At 46.6% G+C, this 19,328-nt stretch overlaps 1 protein-coding gene across 1 annotated transcript in view; it reads right to left on the reverse strand.

Moving 5' to 3' along the window:
- Positions 1–125: 125 nt before the first annotated feature.
- HSD17B8 (hydroxysteroid 17-beta dehydrogenase 8) overlaps positions 126–19,328 on the reverse strand; it is a 47,892-nt gene continuing 28,689 nt past the window's right edge. Inside the window, exons 8-9 of the mRNA XM_077484688.1 lie at positions 16,199–16,273; positions 126–5,575 (exon numbers count right to left, since the gene is read on the reverse strand). Of these exons, the coding sequence (XP_077340814.1) occupies positions 5,559–5,575; positions 16,199–16,273 (92 nt within the window). The 3' untranslated portion in view covers positions 126–5,558. The remainder of the gene's footprint in view (positions 5,576–16,198; positions 16,274–19,328) is intronic.

Consider the following 19,328-nt stretch of genomic DNA (forward strand, 5'->3'; position numbering starts at 1 on the left):
TGGACTGACAGCACTGTGGCGTGCAGTAGAGCTAATCAGATCCTATCACTGCCCCATCTGTGGGTCTTTGTGGACAGAGGAATGCAGGAAACCAATACACTGACAAACTCAAACAGGCCTATAAGTAGTATTTAAAAATAAATGTAATTCATTTTTATTAATACAAAGATGATTTAAATGATTATATATATATATTTTATCTTCTCAAGTTACAATATAATATGCATTCATTTTATCCTGTCGTATTCCTGGTCATTACGCAGTCAGACAGAAATCGCCTTTACTTCAATAGCAGTCATATTGGGGTGTATTTCCCAAAAATTTGCAGAGCCATTCATCCTGTGAAACTGCGTGCATATTAGTTCTGAGCAAATGTGAGCCAGATCGAATGTTATGAGGCGATTTACTTTACAAGTCATACTTTCTTTATTCATATGTATAGCGTGAAAAGGAAAATACAACATTATGGCCCCTAGAGGGAGAATATATGAAAAATTAAAGCGGTAGTATACCACGGAAAAAAACAAAAATCCGCAAGACAACAGCATAATGTGCTAGTATGCATTTCATTCTAGCGCATGATGAATTACTTACCTTAGAACGAACCCCCCCGACAGCGGTGCCCGGTAACCGCTGAGGGAGCTGACATGTTCCCTCTGCGCTTCTTCTGGGTTCGCAGGCTCCGGCGCTGTGAGTGGCCGGAGCCGCAATGACGTGTGCGCACGGGAGCTCTCCATTCCGACAAGGAGCTCTGAAGTTCTGGCGCGATACAACGGACCTTCAGAGCGCATGCGCCACTGACTTCAGCGGCTGCATGCAGGGTGAATATCTCCTAAATCGTGCAGATATAAATTTTTACCTACAGGTACGCCCTTATTATAGGCTTACCCGTAGGTAAAAATCACCATGCGGGCCATACAACCGCTTTAACTTTTATTTAACTACGATTGTCAGCGCCATCTAGTGGCTATAATGCATTATTTTCCTGTGTCACGCTATTCTTGCGAATGAAGAACATTCAACCTTTTGAGAAAATAGCCTACTAACATTCATTTTTTTTGGCATTCACATGAAATGAATGTACATGCAGTTTGATGAAAAGCTCTGTAATTTTTTTTTTAAAATAAATACATCCTACTGTATTATGGATATAGATAAGCCCTTGCTGTGCATAGCACCTTATCACAGTTTAAGTTCTGTAACCGACTCCAAAGGCACACATCGAAGAGGCGCTGAAGCTTTAATACTTCTTTATAAAGTGCAGGGAAATTAATTATTTAAAGAGTTCACTCGTCTTTGTTTGAGCACCTAAAATGATTGCTAGACATGGGTGTTTTGGTTTTGTAATCAATTGATTTTTGAAGATTCGGATGTATACACATCTCCGAATGGACATAATAAATGTCAACAAATTACCCCCCCCCCAAAAAAACAAAAAACAAAAAAAACTTAAAACATAATTAACAAATGCATTTGTTTCATTCAGATGAAGTCACATGACTCGACAGTAGATTTGGCCCGTGGAGAAATTAATTCAAATTTCCAATTCGCTCAATAATTAATACAAAAATAATTTTTGTGATTTCAATTGGATTTGTAATTGTCGCGGTCAGTTCAGTTCCACAGTCTAATGCAATTTATAGGTTTGGAGAATTCAAAGCTGCAAAATGTTGTGTTATATTAATTCATGATATAATGAATCCACCCAAAATATCAAAACCAAAAAGCAAATATATAGAAATCTTCTGGCAAAAAAACAAATAAAAATATATTGTTTAACTCCACCTAGACCAATGAATAAATATATATATATATATATATATATATATATATATATATATATATATATATATATATATATATATATATGAAAAGAATGCCAAAGATATGAAACCAATTCCCAAAAACGACGTGGTTCAACATAAATGAATATGACTAAAGAAAATTCATCATTGAATGAATGCATCCGAAATGAAACGAATAGTTCCGCTGTGCACATGTCTGTCTAACGGGGGCTACACTCCAATGGGCACCCAGAACGTCACTCACGGCACAGAAAAACAAAAGAAACATTAAGTCAAAAACATCCAAATCACTTTAAAGCAGAACTCTGGGATTTTTTCCCCCATGCAGTAAGGCTGTGCTCATTTTGTCCAGGGGTGCACAAGTAGGCTATACTTACCCGATCTTTCAATCCCCAGAAAATGGCGCTCCCCCATGTCCAGCGGTGGACTGTTCCTGCCGTCCTCACATCCATAGCTGGTCTATGGGCGTGATGATGTCAGGAACAGTCCATGCACAAGACCACTAGTGTGCACTTGAAGGATTGGTAAATTAGGTAAGTATATCTCAGCTCTCCTTACCCCCAGACAAAAAAATGACAGTTAACCCATGCAGCGCGGGCACAGTTCCACTGCAAGGGGAAAAAAAAAATGTTTTCCTGGAATTCTTCTTTAATGGTTCACAATAAAACATTTAACCTTTACAAACTGGCCACAAGCTCTGAACTCTGTAAGTCCCCCAAAATTGCCCTCCTTTCTGTAATACCATGCTCTATTTCCAAAGCCAAAAGAGGCCTCTTCGGATTTTTCCTGCAGTCGGCTCTTATCCCTGCCATTGGAAAACGACTCAAGCTCTGATTGTTTCAGAGTACCTACAGGAAAGTATTTATCATCAGCACATGGAAGAACTCATAGCATCGATTCCACAGTATGTACTCAACTTATATGACCACATAGAGCACCTGGGTCATTTCCTTGGGTTCCCAACGTACTCAGGAACTATTAATTAATAAGAGAAGGCTTCACCAGGTGAGAACGTTGGGCTTCCCCATCTCAAATCCCTCCTATTCTGTTTTCCTTCCGCTTTCTTGTGGGTGCTTTGGTCTACAGCAGGGATATGCAATTAGTGGACCTCCAGCTGTTGCAAAACTACAAGTCCCATCATGCCTCTGCCTCTGGGTGTCATGCTTGTGGCTCTCAGAGTCTTGCTATGCCTCATGGGAATTGTAGTTCTGCAAAAGCTGGAGGTCCACTAATTGCATATCCCTGGTCTACAGACTGTCCCTTATCTACCTTCTCCATGTACACGTCCCACAAGAATCAGCTGATGAAATTCTGCATTTACAAGTTATTAAGTTCCCTTCCACAATTTCCACCTCTGCCCCATGATTATGGATCATAGTTGTTAAATGTAGATTGAATAATCCTGTATCTTATCACAACTGTAACCTCTATGGCGGGGTCCACCCCATGTGGAAGACTGCACATAGGTTCACTGTAAGAGGAGGAAATGGTCAGTGACTGTCCCATGGGTTGATGAGGTTGTCTGTCTCTCATGGTTCTTTGCACGTTTCCCATCTGGTCACATGTCCATACTGCAGGAAGATATGTATGACTGCTACCAGTATTATTATTATTATACAGGATTTATATAGTACCAACAGTTTGCACAGCACTTTCCAATATAAAGGGGAAATGTACAACTGCAACACAGTTCAGTACAGAAGGAATAGAAGGGCTCTGCTTATGCAGCCTACAATCTAATTTAACCCACCTAGATCTGTCCCATCATGCCACTCAGCTCAGCAAGGATTAACCGGTGTTCTATCAGAAAATGCCTCCCATCGGATAACACCTCCGATGGGTCTGCGCATGCGCAGTACCCAACGTCACTCCAGCTGATATGTTGATCGGCTGGCGTGACGTCAACACAACGCATGCGCAGATCATCGGAGGCAGTATCCGATGATCTGCAAAGAGCCGAGGGAGAACGTACTTGTCAGATCATGCCTTGCTGTTGCAGGGCTGGTTTTGTGTGTGTTGCAATCCACCCTTAAGCCTGGTACACACGATCAGATTGTTGGCCAACAAAGCGGCACACTTTTGTCTGAAGGAGCGTGTACCGGGAACTTGTCTTGCATACAAACGGTACACAATTGTCAGCCCATAAACACAAACGCAGTGACGTACTACGAGGAATTTCAGATCTTGAGCGCCACCCTGTGGGCCCCTTCTGCTAATGTGGTGTTTGGTGAACAATGATTCCGAGCATGCGCGTTTGTACTTTCAACTTTTGTGTGACGGCTTGTGTACAGACGATAGGAAAATCTGACAAAAGACCACTGTCCACCGAAAATTCACTAGCCTGCCATCCAACATTTGTTGGTGGAAAGTTGGACAACAATTGTCTGATGGAGCGTACGAACGGTCGGATTTTAGGCCAACAGTCTGTCATCACACAATTCCCTGCTGAAAAAAATCTGATCGTGTGTACAAGGCTTTAGACACAGGCAAAACCCGCCGTTCAACACACTGAACCCGCCCTTAAACAGGCCGGAAAACCCGCCCTGCAAGAGCGAGGCATAATCTGACAAGTACGTTCTCCCTCGACTCTTCTCAGATTGTCAGATAAGGTCTCTGACGATCTGAGCATGCGCTCTGTTGATGTCACTCCAGCTGATCAACAAATCAGCTGGAGTGACGTTGCATACTGTGCATGCGCAGATCCATCAGATTACTGAACGGGAGGCAATATTCAACAGGACACCGGTTCTCAACACAAGTACAAAGCAGATCTGTGAGCTCTGTGCAACGGGGAATGACCTGGCCATGCAAACTAGAGCCTACAGGGAATGCTAGATTGATTGCAAGAGGGTATATTTTACCTAAAACGTGAGTTAAGGCTGGGTTCACACCGGAGCGATGCGGGAACGCCGCAAATCTGCGGCGTTTTCCCGCATCGCATGCCTCCCGCCGGCAGTTCACACTGCCCTATGCGAACTGCTGGGAGTGTCAGTGAAATGTTAATGACACCCCCAGATCAGTTCGCATATCGAAGTGCGATCTGCAAACTCGGACAGGAATCGTATCGCATGGTGTGAACACCCATGCGATCCGATTCTGCTGCGGACCAAAAAAAGGGTCCCGTGCGAGTTTGCGGCGGGTGCGATGCGAATTCAGCCATACTATCTGTATGGCTGAATTCGCATCACACAGAGATCGGATGTGATTTGCACTGCAGTGCGGTGCGAATCACATCCGGTTCTCGCTGCCGCAGCAGTGTGAACCCAGCCTTAGGGTTCTGAGGATGAAAAGGTGGCCATAATTCTTTTTTTTTTTTTTTTTATTTAAACTCAACAGAAATCTTAATATTTTTTAACCTATGTGACCTCTGCATCGGTGATTCATTTCACATCCCCTGCATGCTTTCATCTGCACTGCGGGGACTTACTAAGAACACCAGACCATGAACAGAGCTCAGAGTACTGCTATACAAGAAGTAGGCAGAAGAACCCGATTCTTTCCCGAACAAAATGTCAGCTATCATTTTTATAATAAATAAGGCGCTTGTATTGTGTTTAAAAAAAATTACATGTAAAAAAAAAAAAAAAAATGATTTTGCCGATCCTCTTCTCTCTGTAAAAGATTCACAGGCCTTATACACAAAGGCAGTAATTCTCTCCTTACAAGAAGCTTGACTGGGTCATACAGCAGGATCCAGAATTGTAGGCTATACAGAGTTATTTTCGCATTGGGGATTGCAGGTACCAGAGAGGATCATAAATACAGTCCACCTGGAGAAAATAGGATGAAAAGAACAACCGTCACTACAGTCAGCCTGCCTTATATTGTACCATTAATGTTAAATTTTGTAGAACTATTAAAATCATACATAGAGAACTGAACTTAAAGCAGTTGGCATGTGGTTGCAGCACTATCCCATTGAATTCAATGGGCGCGTGTGGCAAGCAGAATGCCTGGCCAGTGTGACATGGTGAGTTAAAGTGATTGTAAACAATGAAGTGTAATTTCTGTCTGCTGCCTCATTCCTCTGCTATCAGCATAGGTCTCTTCCGACAGGTTTTTCTGACACCAAGAGAAAAAAGGTGACATGGGAGCGATCTCCAGCGCACAGCCTGTGATTGACAGCCTCAGCTCTGTTCCTGTGAGCTGTGTGAAGGGGGTGTGACTCTTCACTCCATTCAAGGCTCAGAGCTCTCCTCATTGAGCTCTGCAGAGTGTAACCTCAGATTCCCACCCCTTGCTTTTCAGAGCTCAGAGATCCTGTGCAAATTCTGGACTTTGAATGGCTGTAGAGTAGAGAGGGCTGCAGATAGACAGGTACAACTGATGTAGGAGGATTTGTTTCATATTTGTATCACCTGAGGCCAGTCACTTCATTGGGTATATCTATGGGCTTTACAACCACTTTAAAGAGGAAGTAAACCCTGATGGGTTTACTTCCTCTTTGATTCCCTGCAAAGGTAAAGCATAATGGACTACTTTGCATTGCATAGTAGTCCATTATGTGTCACTTACCTGACACAGGAGCCAGCAAAGTAACCACTGTCCCCTGTAGTTCTGAGCATCCATCTTCTTGGTGGGTTTCGCTGCTCCGGCGCTGTGATTCGCCGGAGCAGCGATGAAGTCACTCCCGCGCATGCACATGGGAGCCGAAACTCGCGGCATATCGCTGCGATCTGCAGCTTGCCCAGTGCGCCTGCGCGCCACTGTCTACGATGCATGCACCGTAGACAGCGGTGGCTGTCTTCAGGTAAATATCTCCTAAACCTTATGTCCTTTAATCGGTTCCCTCCATCTTCCTGAGCGCAACCCACCTGCTTAGATATTTACCTTCCTCCTCAAACCAGTGATCTTTGCAGTATGGCCCTGCCCAGCAAGAATGTCCCCACTGAGTCTTACGGTTAGTGCACATACATGGTGTAGCATCATTCATCCCTATAGATAAGTCATACAGAAAGGGTCCTTCAGTGGTCCAGCAGAGTACGCCTCATCCCTTGGTCGAATGGGGCCGGGATGTGCATGTGCTTTTAGAAGAGTTGTTAGAGAGTAGTGATGGCCGAACGGTTCGCCCGGCGGTCGTTTCGCGGCGAATTTCCGACTTTCGCCGTCCGCGGGTTCGAACGCCTTTTTCCGTCGTTCGCCCCGGCGGACTTACGTGTTTAATGTATACAAGAACTTTAACCTTTCGTGACACGTTTATCATGTGTTACAGGACAACCAATTGAGACATGACAGCTCATGGACACTTGGACATTCCCCCTAACCTATAAATACACCCGATCCGGTGGCCATTTTACATTCTTTCTTCTGTCACTGTAGGGAAAGGATCCTGTGTGGAGTAGGGACAGAGAAAACGCTAGCTATTTGGTACACAAAAGTTCTTTTCAGGACTGGTATAGGTGTTAGGTCAGCAGCCTGAGTTTCTTTTGTCAGTTTAGATAAAGGGACAGAGCGCTGTATGCTGCTATTTTAGGGACAGCTCAGCCAGATTAGTCTTTCTTCATCATCATCATCATCATCATCATTAGCTGTTACTATCAGGTCCACAAAAGAGCTGTTCCAGCTAATCGTTCCAGCCTACTCTTTTTTGCCAATTTGTATAGGGACAGGCAGGAAGCAGTGTGTCAGGCAGTGAGGATAATTTTAAAGACTTGCTGTTACTATTAGTTCCACAAAGGTTCTTTTCAGGACTGGTATCAGTGGTACGGTAATAGGCTTGTACACGTATAATATTCTTTCTTCCAAATATAGAAAGAATATTATACTTGACTGCTGCCCTTCTGCTGCAGTCTGCTAATCATTCACAACTCACTTGTTCCACAAAGCTCTTTATCAGGACTGGTAACTTGGTCTGTCTAGGGTGCTACGGTACATAGGCTTGGGTGCGGTACAGTCTGCTGTTCTGTAAGGACCGCTATCGGTCCACAATACATAGGGTTGCCGTGCACTACTGCTGACCGCTGCCCTATACTGCAGCAGTCCTTCAGCGGTATAGGGACTGACGCACAGTCTGCTAAACACTAATACACAACCTGCTTGGTCCACAAAAGTTCTTATAAGGACTGGTAACTTGGTATAGGGTGCTACGGTACATAGGCCTGAGTGCAGTACAGTCTGCTGTTCTGTAAGGACCGCTATCGGTCCACAATACATAGGGTTGCCGTGCACTACTGCTGACCGCTGCCCTATACTGCAGCAGTCCTTCATTGGTATAGGGACTGACGTACAGTCTGCTAATCACTAACACACAACCTGCTTGGTCCACAAAAGTTCTTATAAGGACTGGTAACTTGGTATAGGGTGCTACGGTACATAGGCCTGAGTGCAGTACAGTCTGCTGTTCTGTAAGGACCGCTATCGGTCCACAATACATAGGGTTGCCGTGCACTACTGCTGACCGCTGCCCTATACTGCAGCAGTCCTTCATTGGTATAGGGACTGACGTACAGTCTGCTAATCACTAACACACAACCTGCTTGGTCCACAAAAGTTCTTATAAGGACTGGTAACTTGGTATAGGGTGCTACGGTACATAGGCCTGAGTGCGTTACAGTCTGCTGTTCTGTAAGGACCGCTATCGGTCCACAATACATAGGGTTGCCGTGCACTACTGCTGACCGCTGCCCTATACTGCAGCAGTCCTTCAGCGGTATAGGGACTGACGCATAGTCTGCTAAACACTAACACACAACCTGCTTGGTCCACAAAAGTTTTTATAAGGACTGGTAACTTGGTATAGGGTGCTACGGTACATAGGCCTGAGTGCAGTACAGTCTGCTGTTCTGTAAGGACCGCTATCGGTCCACAATACATAGGGTTGCCGTGCACTACTGCTGACCGCTGCCCTATACTGCAGCAGTCCTTCATTGGTATAGGGACTGACGTACAGTCTGCTAATCACTAACACACAACCTGCTTGGTCCACAAAAGTTCTTATAAGGACTGGTAACTTGGTATAGGGTGCTACGGTACATAGGCCTGAGTGCGTTACAGTCTGCTGTTCTGTAAGGACCGCTATCGGTCCACAATACATAGGGTTGCCGTGCACTACTGCTGACCGCTGCCCTATACTGCAGCAGTCCTTCAGCGGTATAGGGACTGACGTACAGTCTGCTAAACACTAATACACAACCTGCTTGGTCCACAAAAGTTCTTATAAGGACTGGTAACTTGGTATAGGGTGCTACGGTACATAGGCTTGAGTGCGGTACAGTCTGCTGTTCTGTAAGGACCGCTATCGGTCCACAATAGATAGGGTTGACGTGCACCACTGCTGACCGCTCACCTATACTGCAGCAGTCCTTCAGCGGTATAGGGACTGACGTACAGTCTGCTAATCACTAACACACAACCTGCTTGTTCCACAAAAGTTCTTATAAGGACTGGTAACTTGGTATAGGGTGCTACGGTACATAGGCCTGAGTGCGTTACAGTCTGCTGTTCTGTAAGGACCGCTATCGGTCCACAATACATAGGGTTGCCGTGCACTACTGCTGACCGCTGCCCTATACTGCAGCAGTCCTTCATTGGTATAGGGACTGACGTACAGTCTGCTAATCACTAACACACAACCTGCTTGGTCCACAAAAGTTCTTATAAGGACTGGTAACTTGGTATAGGGTGCTACGGTACATAGGCCTGAGTGCGTTACAGTCTGCTGTTCTGTAAGGACCGCTATCGGTCCACAATACATAGGGTTGCCGTGCACTACTGCTGACCGCTGCCCTATACTGCAGCAGTCCTTCAGCGGTATAGGGACTGACGCACAGTCTGCTAAACACTAACACACAACCTGCTTGGTCCACAAAAGTTTTTATAAGGACTGGTAACTTGGTATAGGGTGCTACGGTACATAGGCCTGAGTGCAGTACAGTCTGCTGTTCTGTAAGGACCGCTATCGGTCCACAATACATAGGGTTGCCGTGCACTACTGCTGACCGCTGCCCTATACTGCAGCAGTCCTTCATTGGTATAGGGACTGACGTACAGTCTGCTAATCACTAACACACAACCTGCTTGGTCCACAAAAGTTCTTATAAGGACTGGTAACTTGGTATAGGGTGCTACGGTACATAGGCCTGAGTGCGTTACAGTCTGCTGTTCTGTAAGGACCGCTATCGGTCCACAATACATAGGGTTGCCGTGCACTACTGCTGACCGCTGCCCTATACTGCAGCAGTCCTTCATTGGTATAGGGACTGACGTACAGTCTGCTAATCACTAACACACAACCTGCTTGTTCCACAAAAGTTCTTATAAGGACTGGTAACTTGGTATAGGGTGCTACGGTACATAGGCTTGAGTGCGGTACAGTCTGCTGTTCTGTAAGGACCGCTATCGGTCCACAATAGATAGGGTTGACGTGCACCACTGCTGACCGCTCACCTATACTGCAGCAGTCCTTCAGCGGTATAGGGACTAAGAGTTTTGTCACAGGGTCATTTAAAAAATGACATGCAGAGGAAGAGGCAGGCCCTTCCGCAGGGGTGGTAGGGGTAGGGCAGGAGCAACAGGCTTGAGCCAAAGTGGGAAGTTGCAGAAGGTGCGTTCAATTACTTTAAAGGATGCACCAGACTTGGTTGAGTGGCTCGCTCAGCCTTACTCTTCTGCACCCTCCTCATCCTCTCGATCTGCACCCTCTTCTTCACTCTCTGCTATGTGCACCCCCAAAGACACTACCACCAACAACACGACCACCACCACCACCACCACATACCTTCCGCTTGAGTCACTGGAATTATTTTCCGATCCATATCAAGAGGACATTTCTGATGCGCAGCCACTCTTGGTATTGGATCAGGAAGAGGAGGTAGCAACAAGCGCTACTCAGCAGTCTGACGCCAGTACCCAGATCAGCCCAAGGAGGAGGTTGGTCCCCGGTGTTGCTGCCTACTCTACTTATAGCGGTGGGGAAGGTGACGTTGATGATGACGTGTCTAGTGATGTCACGTGGGTGCCCACAAGAGAGGAAGAGGAGGGGAGTTCAGAGGGAGATATGGACCAGCAGATAGGGAGGAGAAGCAGCAATGACTTACATTGCACAGCAGGGACAAAGCAGACTGCAAATGTATCAGGAGCGAGTCATCGACCATGTACGGTCACATCTGGCGCTCCCAGGACACCGGCACATGGCTCCGCAGTGTGGGCTTTTTTTAACGTGTCCGCTGCTGACAATAGCGTTGCCATCTGCAATCTTTGCAGTCAACGCGTTAGTCGCGGTAAGCCCAATACTCACCTAGGGACGACCGCCTTAAGAAGGCACATGAGCAGCCATCACCGAGCCCAGTGGGAGCAACGGAACACACAAAGCCACACTGCAGGCTCTCACCGTCCAGCCTCGTCTTCTACTTCTCCTTCTCCTCTCTCCTCACAATTGTCCTCCACTCCACCTTCCATCACGCCAAGCTCACATTTTTCTGCAAAAAGGCAGGCTTCCGTGGGCCTAATGTTTGAGCGTAAAAAAATGATGACGCCGGATAACCCTCTTGCCCAACGGTTGGCGGCTGGCTTGTCAGAACTCATAGCCCGCCAACTACTGCCATATAAACTGGTGGACTCGGAGGCCTTTCGCAAATTTGTGGCCATTGGAACACCACAATGGAAGGTCCCAGGAAGGAAGTATTTCTCAGAGAAGGGCATCCCAGAGCTATATGGCCATGTTCAGCGGCAAGTGAATGTATCTCTGGCACACAGTGTCGGTGCCAAGATACATCTGACCACAGACACGTGGTCTAGCAAACACGGGCAGGGAAGGTATATCAGTTTTACTGCCCACTGGGTGAACCTTCTGACGGCCGTCAAGCATGTAACCCGTGGCACCCGTGTAGATTTGGTTTTACCGCCACGGATTGCATGCAGGCCTGACTCTTCTTCTCCTCCTCCTACTCCATCCTCCTCCCTCTCCTCCTCAGCTGCCTCCTCCTTTTCCGCTGCTAGCGTCTCTTCCACTGCACCGCCCAAGCTCCCCAGAACCTATTCCACATGCCAGGTGAGACGTTGCCATGCCGTGCTGCGTCTGTTGTGCCTGGAAGCAAAGAGCCACACTGGCCCGGCACTCCTTTCAGCTTTGCGTTCACAGGCAGATGAGTGGCTAACACCGCTCAATTTGACAGTTGGTAAAGTGGTGTGTGACAACGGTGCCAATCTGCTTAGCGCATTGAAACAGGGCAAAATCACGCACGTGCCGTGCATGGCACACGTCTTAAACTTGGTCGTGCAGCGATTCCTTGTCAAATACCCTGGGGTCCAGGACATCTTGCGGCAGGCAAGGAAAATCTCGGCCCATTTCAGAAGATCTTACACGGCCATGGCTCGCCTTGCTGACATTCAGCGGCGACACCATCTGCCGGTCAGACGTCTTATTTGCGATTGCCCGACGCGATGGAACTCAACCTTCTATATGCTTGATAGGCTGCTCCAGCAGAAACGTGCAGTTAACGTCTACCTGTATGAACTCTGCGAAAGAAACGGTTCTGGGGAGCTGGGTTTTTTTTCACCGCGCCAGTGGCTGCTCATGCGCGACACATGCAGACTTCTGCGGCCATTTGAGGAGATCACCAAACTGGTCAGTCGCAGCCATGGCGCCATCAGTGACATGGTACCTTATGCCTTCTTTCTGGAGCGTGCATTGCGTCGTGTCATTGATCAGGCTGTGGAGGAGCAGGAGCGGGAAGATGAGGAAGTCGCAATGCTGGATGAATTCCCAGGGGGGGCTACTCTATCTGAGACAAGTCAACAACAGGAGTCTGATGAGGAGTCAGAGGAGGATGGTGCCGGGGCGGATGAGCAGGAGCAAGAAGAGCATGCTTTAAACCTTTCTGGGATCCCTGTTGTGCGAGGATGGGGAGAGGAGAATGAAGAGGACGACATTATCCTGGATGATGAGCAGGAGCCAGGCCACCACACCGCTTCCACTTTAGTGCAAATGGGGGCCTTCATGCTCCAGTGTTTTAATAGGGACCCCCGTATAAAAAGCATGAGGGTCAAGGACCAGTACTGGGTGGCAACGTACTTAGACCCCCGGTACAAACACAAAATGGCGGAAATGTTACCGCCGTCGCAGAGGGCTGTCAGAATGCAGCACTTCCAGGCCTTGCTTCGAGAAATGCTGCATTCTGCTTTTGCGTGCGCTGGCAGAGGAGCAATTCCCACTCCCAGAGAAGGATTTGCGGGTACCAATCCAACAGCGCCTGCAAGAAGAGGCCGGTTTGAAGATGTGTTGGTGACTTCGGATATGAGGTCATTCTTTCAGCCGACCCATCGACAGGTGTCATCCGGATCCAGCATCAGGGAACGCCTAGACCGTCAGGTGTCCGACTACATTGGGTTAACGGCCGATGTGGACGCTCTGAGGAGTGATGAACCCCTAGACTACTGGGTGGGCAGGCTTGACCTCTGGCCAGAGCTTGCCCAATTTGCAATCGAACTGTTGGCTTGCCCCTCATCCAGTGTCCTGTCCGAAAGGACGTTCAGCGCAGCAGGGGGGATTGTGACCGATAAGCGTACTCGCCTAGCTCACCACAGTGTTAACTACCTCACATTTCTAAAAATGAATGAGGCATGGATCTCGGAGGAATTCAACACATGTGATCAGTAGACCATGTATATGTCTATAAACAATTTTTGGAATCAAGCACACAGACCTTCTTAATTCATTTGGCTCACTTCCCTGACCCAAAAAAGCACACCGTACTATATGCCCCTACCCTCCTCTTTGAAGAGGTTGAGCGGTGTCATATTTCTACTGGGGCTGCTTATTATGAGGGGTTCCCACCATCCCTGTGCTGTGCTGACTTCCTCCTGGGTGTTCTTATTATGAGGGGCTCCCACCATCCCTGTGCTGTGCTGACTTCCTCCTGGGGGTTCTTATTATGAGGGGATCACACCATCCCTGTGCTGTGCTGACTTCCTCCTGGGGCTGCTTACGGTGCTGCTGTCAGCGCTGTATGTCACGGAGCTGCTGTCAGCGCTGTATGTCACGGAGCTGCTGTCAGCGCTGTATGTCACGGAGCTGCTGTCAGCGCTGTATGTCACGGAGCTGCTGTCAGCGCTGTATGTCACGGAGCTGCTGTCAGCGCTGTATGTCACGGAGCTGCTGTCAGCGCTGTATGTCACGGAGCTGCTGTCAGCGCTGTATGTCACGGAGCTGCTGTCAGCGCTGTATGTCACGGAGCTGCTGTCAGCGCTGTATGTCACGGAGCTGCTGTCAGCGCTGTATGTCACGGAGCTGCTGTCAGCGCTGTATGTCACGGAGCTGCTGTCAGCGCTGTATGTCACGGAGCTGCTGTCAGCGCTGTATGTCACGGTGCTGCTGTCAGCGCTGTATGTCACGGAGCTGCTGTCAGCGCTGTATGTCACGGAGCTGCTGTCAGCGCTGTATGTCACGGAGCTGCTGTCAGCGCTGTATGTCACGGAGCTGCTGTCAGCGCTGTATGTCACGGAGCTGCTGTCAGCGCTGTATGTCACGGTGCTGCTGTCAGCGCTGTATGTCACGGAGCTGCTGTCAGCGCTGTATGTCACGGAGCTGCTGTCAGCGCTGTATGTCACGGAGCTGCTGTCAGCGCTGTATGTCACGGAGCTGCTGTCAGCGCTGTATGTCACGGAGCTGCTGTCAGCGCTGTATGTCACGGTGCTGATGTCAGTGCTCTGTATTACGGTGCTGCTGTCAGTGCTCTGTATCTCCTGCACCCTCTTGTTTGCCTACCCTGGTCCCTGACCTTCCCTCTCCTCCATTGCCTTCATTAGCTCCATAGTCCTGAATTGTCAGAACAATTTCCCAAATAAAAAAAAAATGCTTGTAGTTATCGATCCCAAATTCACCTCATACATGTATTATGCTATTGTCCAGGTGGTGGGACTACGTGCTACCCCCTAATAATTACCCCGTGGCCGCAAATTCGACCTAAAGGTTTGCGAAATTCGCCTCCCATTGAAGTCAATGGAGCCCGCGGCGAACGGTCGTTTTCGCGAACGTTTGTGTCCGTTCGCGTTTCGCGTTCGCGAAACGTCCCGTCGGAAGTTCGTCCATCACTATTAGAGAGGGTTGTATCACAGATTTTATTGTTCTTTAAAGTGAACCTATCCAATCACCTTACTATCTTTAGTGGCCTCAGGTCTAAAAAGCAATTGGAAGAATTAGCCAGCACATCAGTCATGTATGGTCATGTAGGTCAAAATGCAAAAGTGGTCACATGAAAAAAATAAAAAAAGGCACAAAGTATCCACTGACGTTTAGGGGTCACAGAGGACCGCTTTACCAAGGCGATACAAAAGTGTCAGACAGGAGCAAGGTGTCTTTTACCTTGCTATCACCTTGAGGGGTGTTTTGATTGCCTTGAGGAGTGTTTCAGGAGCAACCCTTGAGAGACCCATTTCACAAGGTGATAGAAGTCTTGAGGGATGTTTCGGGAGCCACCACGGACCCCTTTTCTTAGGGTAATAGCAAGCCAACAGACGTCTTGCTCCTGTCAGTTTGCTGTCACCTTGAGAAAAGGGTCCCTCATGGCCACGAAAACAATGGTGGATGCTTTGTGCCTTCCTACTGACCTCAACACAGTTTTGAGATACATGAACAATGAGCTATAACAAAGTGTCATCGAAAAGGCAAGCATCCCAGCGTTGGGAGTATGGGTATGCTGTTGGATGGATTCGACGGTTTTCTAGGTCTGAAGAGAAAACACCTCCAGCCATTCAGTGCCCCTGCCTTACTCAAAGCCATGGCAAATAGGTAAGAGCCAATGGGTAAACAAAGGCCAGTGTAACCCAGGTAGGACACACACTGGTTGCCAGGTAATTCTGCAAATGTGGTTCTGTAGAACAGGGGCAGGCCCATGGAATGATAGACCTAAGTTAATGTTAAATCAAATTTAACAGCTATCATGCTCTAACTGGACAGGCTGTAGGAAGTGGGCATGCATTGACCCAGAAGTCAGTAAAGTTAAGCCCCTATTGACATAGTGAAACTAGTTTCAGAGAGGTGCCATGCCCCTCTAATGCATTTCGCCCACCCACTGGCTTTGTCCTAGAAGTACCTCTAGGACTAAGCACTTGGGTGGGTGAAACGTGTTAGACAGGCATGGCTTCTGGAGGAGACAAGTTACAGCCATTTTCTTATAGATTCTAACTGGGCTGAACATTGTGTGCGGCTTTCCACTTTCTATGTTGGGCTCTTTCAATTAGTCGGGCAAACCTGACCGTGCTGGAGTCACTGGGAGTCTTATGTTGGCACTTGGAGTGGTGCTTTCATTTTGGTCTGAGACAACCTATGGGACCTGCACTTCGGCATGACTAGTTTTAACAGTTTAAAATTGCTAAACAGTTTACTTTACTTGAATCACAAGCTAGAGCAGACACAAAGAAGATGCATGAAATGAGCCCACCTGATTGGTTATTACCTGTCACTTCAATACTTGTTCCTGTAATATATCTACTGTCATTCGAAGCCAGGAACGCACAGACATCTGCGATATCTAAAACAGCAGTGGACAACTTTAACACTGTGACATAAGCGGTTACAGGCACAACTGAATTCAGAGAAATAGGGGCATTCTCATCACAACCTCATTATCCCTCATGGGAGACAACAGCCCAAGTACTGAACAAACCCCGCAGCAGATGATGTAAACTGACATGTGAGGTGCCTGTAAACGTGAGCCCATCAGCCTTAAAGCCCAATTGTACCCTTTTTAAAACTTAAACTCAGATTTAGGACAGTTATTTATTCTTAAAGAATAAGTTCACCTTTCGTAACATATTCAATGTTACACTCACATTCAGGGTGTAACATGTTATGAATGGACTGGACCAGACTGGACCCCGCACCTCCCTGATCTGACAGCTAGCAAGGATCTTCTCCGCCCCCCACAAAACATGGCTGAGCTGGGCTGTGGAGCACCATGTTAGTTCTATCTTTCTTCCTGTTAGATTGTATCTGCTTGCTTGATGTATGGGCACACAGGTACACTGCCAGATCTGCTGATTGCTGGTGCAGTGCTTTACAGGATCCAACAAAAATGCTTATTTTTTTTACCTACAAAATGTATTATTATTATTTTTTTTCTAAAAGGTGAACATATCCTATAAGCTGCATGATGAAATAATGTACCTTATGTCTTAAATTCCTCCAACAAAAGTACAATTCTTGGTATATGAGTGTGGCTAGGCACTCCTGTGCCTACGGCCTCATAAATGTATATCTGCAGTGCAAGATCTCAGGCACTGCTGCCTCTGACTGCTAGTCTCTGGAGATTTGGTGATATCACTCCTGAGCTGTTCACTGTTTTCCTTGCTAGAGGTTCTGACATGAGAAAGCAAAACCTTGCTGCCAACCAAGATGGCCACCTCCACACAGAAACACAGTGTGACACAAGAAATGGTAAGTCCTTAAAGCGGAGTTCCGCTTAAAAAAAAATTTAAATAAAAGTCAGCAGCTACAAATACTGCAGCTGCTGACTTTTAGTAATCGGACACTTACCTGTCCCAGGGTCCAGCGATGCGGGGGATCGAAGCCCCACTCGTCCCCTGCTCTGTGGCGCCGGCATTGTAACTGTGGGCACCCGGCTGCGGCTTCACAGCCGGGCACCCACTGCGCATGCGCGAGCCGCGCAATTATCTGGGACCTGTGACGTGTCCCAGATGATGATCCTTTGCCCTCTGCCTGCCTTTTGTGGAACAGCTCCCAGAGTTATATTTCTTTTAAAAAAAGGGAATCTCACACTTTCCTGCTGATTGGAGAGCTCTCTGGCTCACACAGAAAGGGGACACAGCAGCCGCTACCCGACCACATAAATTTGCAGGGCAAAAGGAAATTATTTCAGCATCTCATACAATTGAGCCCGATCTGCTTATTTTTGGAACTCTGAATTAAAGCGGGGCTCCACCCTAAAGTGGAACTTACGCTGATCGGAACCCTCCCTCCTCCGGTGTCCCAATTAGCACCTTTCAGGGGGGAGGGGAGTGCAGATACCTGTCAAAGACAGGTATTTTCACCCACTTCCGGGCATAGACTCCCACGGGAGTCTATGCCTCTTCCTGTCCCTGCGCGCTGTCTGCTGGGACACACACAGGTCCCAGAGACAGCGTGGACAATTCCTATTGCGCTGCACGACTCGCGCATGCGCAGTAGGGAACCGGGAAGTGAAGCCGCAGCGCTTCACTTCCTGATTCCCTCACCTAGAATGGTGGCGGCAGCAGCCAAGAGCCAAGCAATCGATCGGCCTCGGCATCGCTGGACCCCGGGACAGGTGAGTGTCCATTTATTAAAAGTCAGCAGCTGCAGTATTTGTAGCTGCTGGCTTTTAATATTTTTTTCCACAGTGAAATCCCACTTTAAGATGTCAATTTTTATGGAGGGTACAATCAAGCTTTAAATGACCTTAGACTTTCATTATGGCTCGTATGTATATTGGATAAAAATATGGACTTTATAGGCGCCAATGGGAAAAACAAAAACTTTTCTTAGTAACAAATCACACGTATTAATATAAAAGTATATAAAAGCATTAATGAAAGTATTGGGATCTTTTGGCGATTATGCAGAACTATGCTGTATTCATTAGTACAGACGATTGGTTCCTAATCGACCAATCCCTTTATCAATAAGTACTTTTGTACCCAAGTTTACAATATAATACCACAAAGTAAGGTGAGATTAACCCCTCCTCTGTAATATTTAATATATGAGTGTGATCATTTACATGAATTTGCATGTTAACAATAATTGTCCACATATATTTGTATACATTACCCACGTTAAAATGGCATTACAAGTCTTTGACCCCGCTGACAGTCGTTAAAAAGCCTTTTGTACCCATACATCACTACTTACCCTGGTAAGTTACCATTTGCATTTTGTTCAATGATCTACTGATTATAGGTAGGTGAATCCGTGCATTTATTGGTGTATTCCTTGATAGTATGTTCAAGGCTGAATCTGTCTTATCCTATATTATTTGTATGAAAATCATCCTTGGTTGTGATTTCATTATCTTTTTTTTACCTTTAAGGCACCTGGTGTGTCTCCACATCTGTCCTTAGCCCTATTCTGTATGCATATCTCCAGTTTTTGGATTCTGGATACAGCTCTAATATACTGTGTTTCTATAACCAATGTAAATGAAATGCATATGTTATGTTTACTTACATGCATACTTTATTCACCCAGAAATTATGTTAATAATCTCCTGAAGAAGCGTATATATATATATATTACAAAAAAAACACACTACTACGTCAATGTATTCCGGCTTTGCTGAGAATAATTATCAGGGTGAACGGATTTCATGACCCTGATCCAGTGGCTCGAGTTGGAGACGTCAATGCCAATCTGCATGATGTTGCATTAATGGTTTTTACGTTTTTATATTAATACATGTGATTTTTTACTAATAAAAGTTTTTGTTTTTACCATTGGTGCCTATAAAGTCTATATTTCTATTCAATATACATACTGTTCATATTAGGATGTGGCATCTTATACTACAGTAAAACCTTGGTTTGCGAGCGTTTGGAAAACGAGCAACATTT

This window comes from Lithobates pipiens, unplaced genomic scaffold (assembly GCF_037356315.1).
Source record: "Lithobates pipiens isolate NorthernLeopardFrog02 unplaced genomic scaffold, aLitPip1_a1.2 Scaffold_1, whole genome shotgun sequence".
NCBI lineage: Eukaryota > Metazoa > Chordata > Amphibia > Anura > Ranidae > Lithobates > Lithobates pipiens.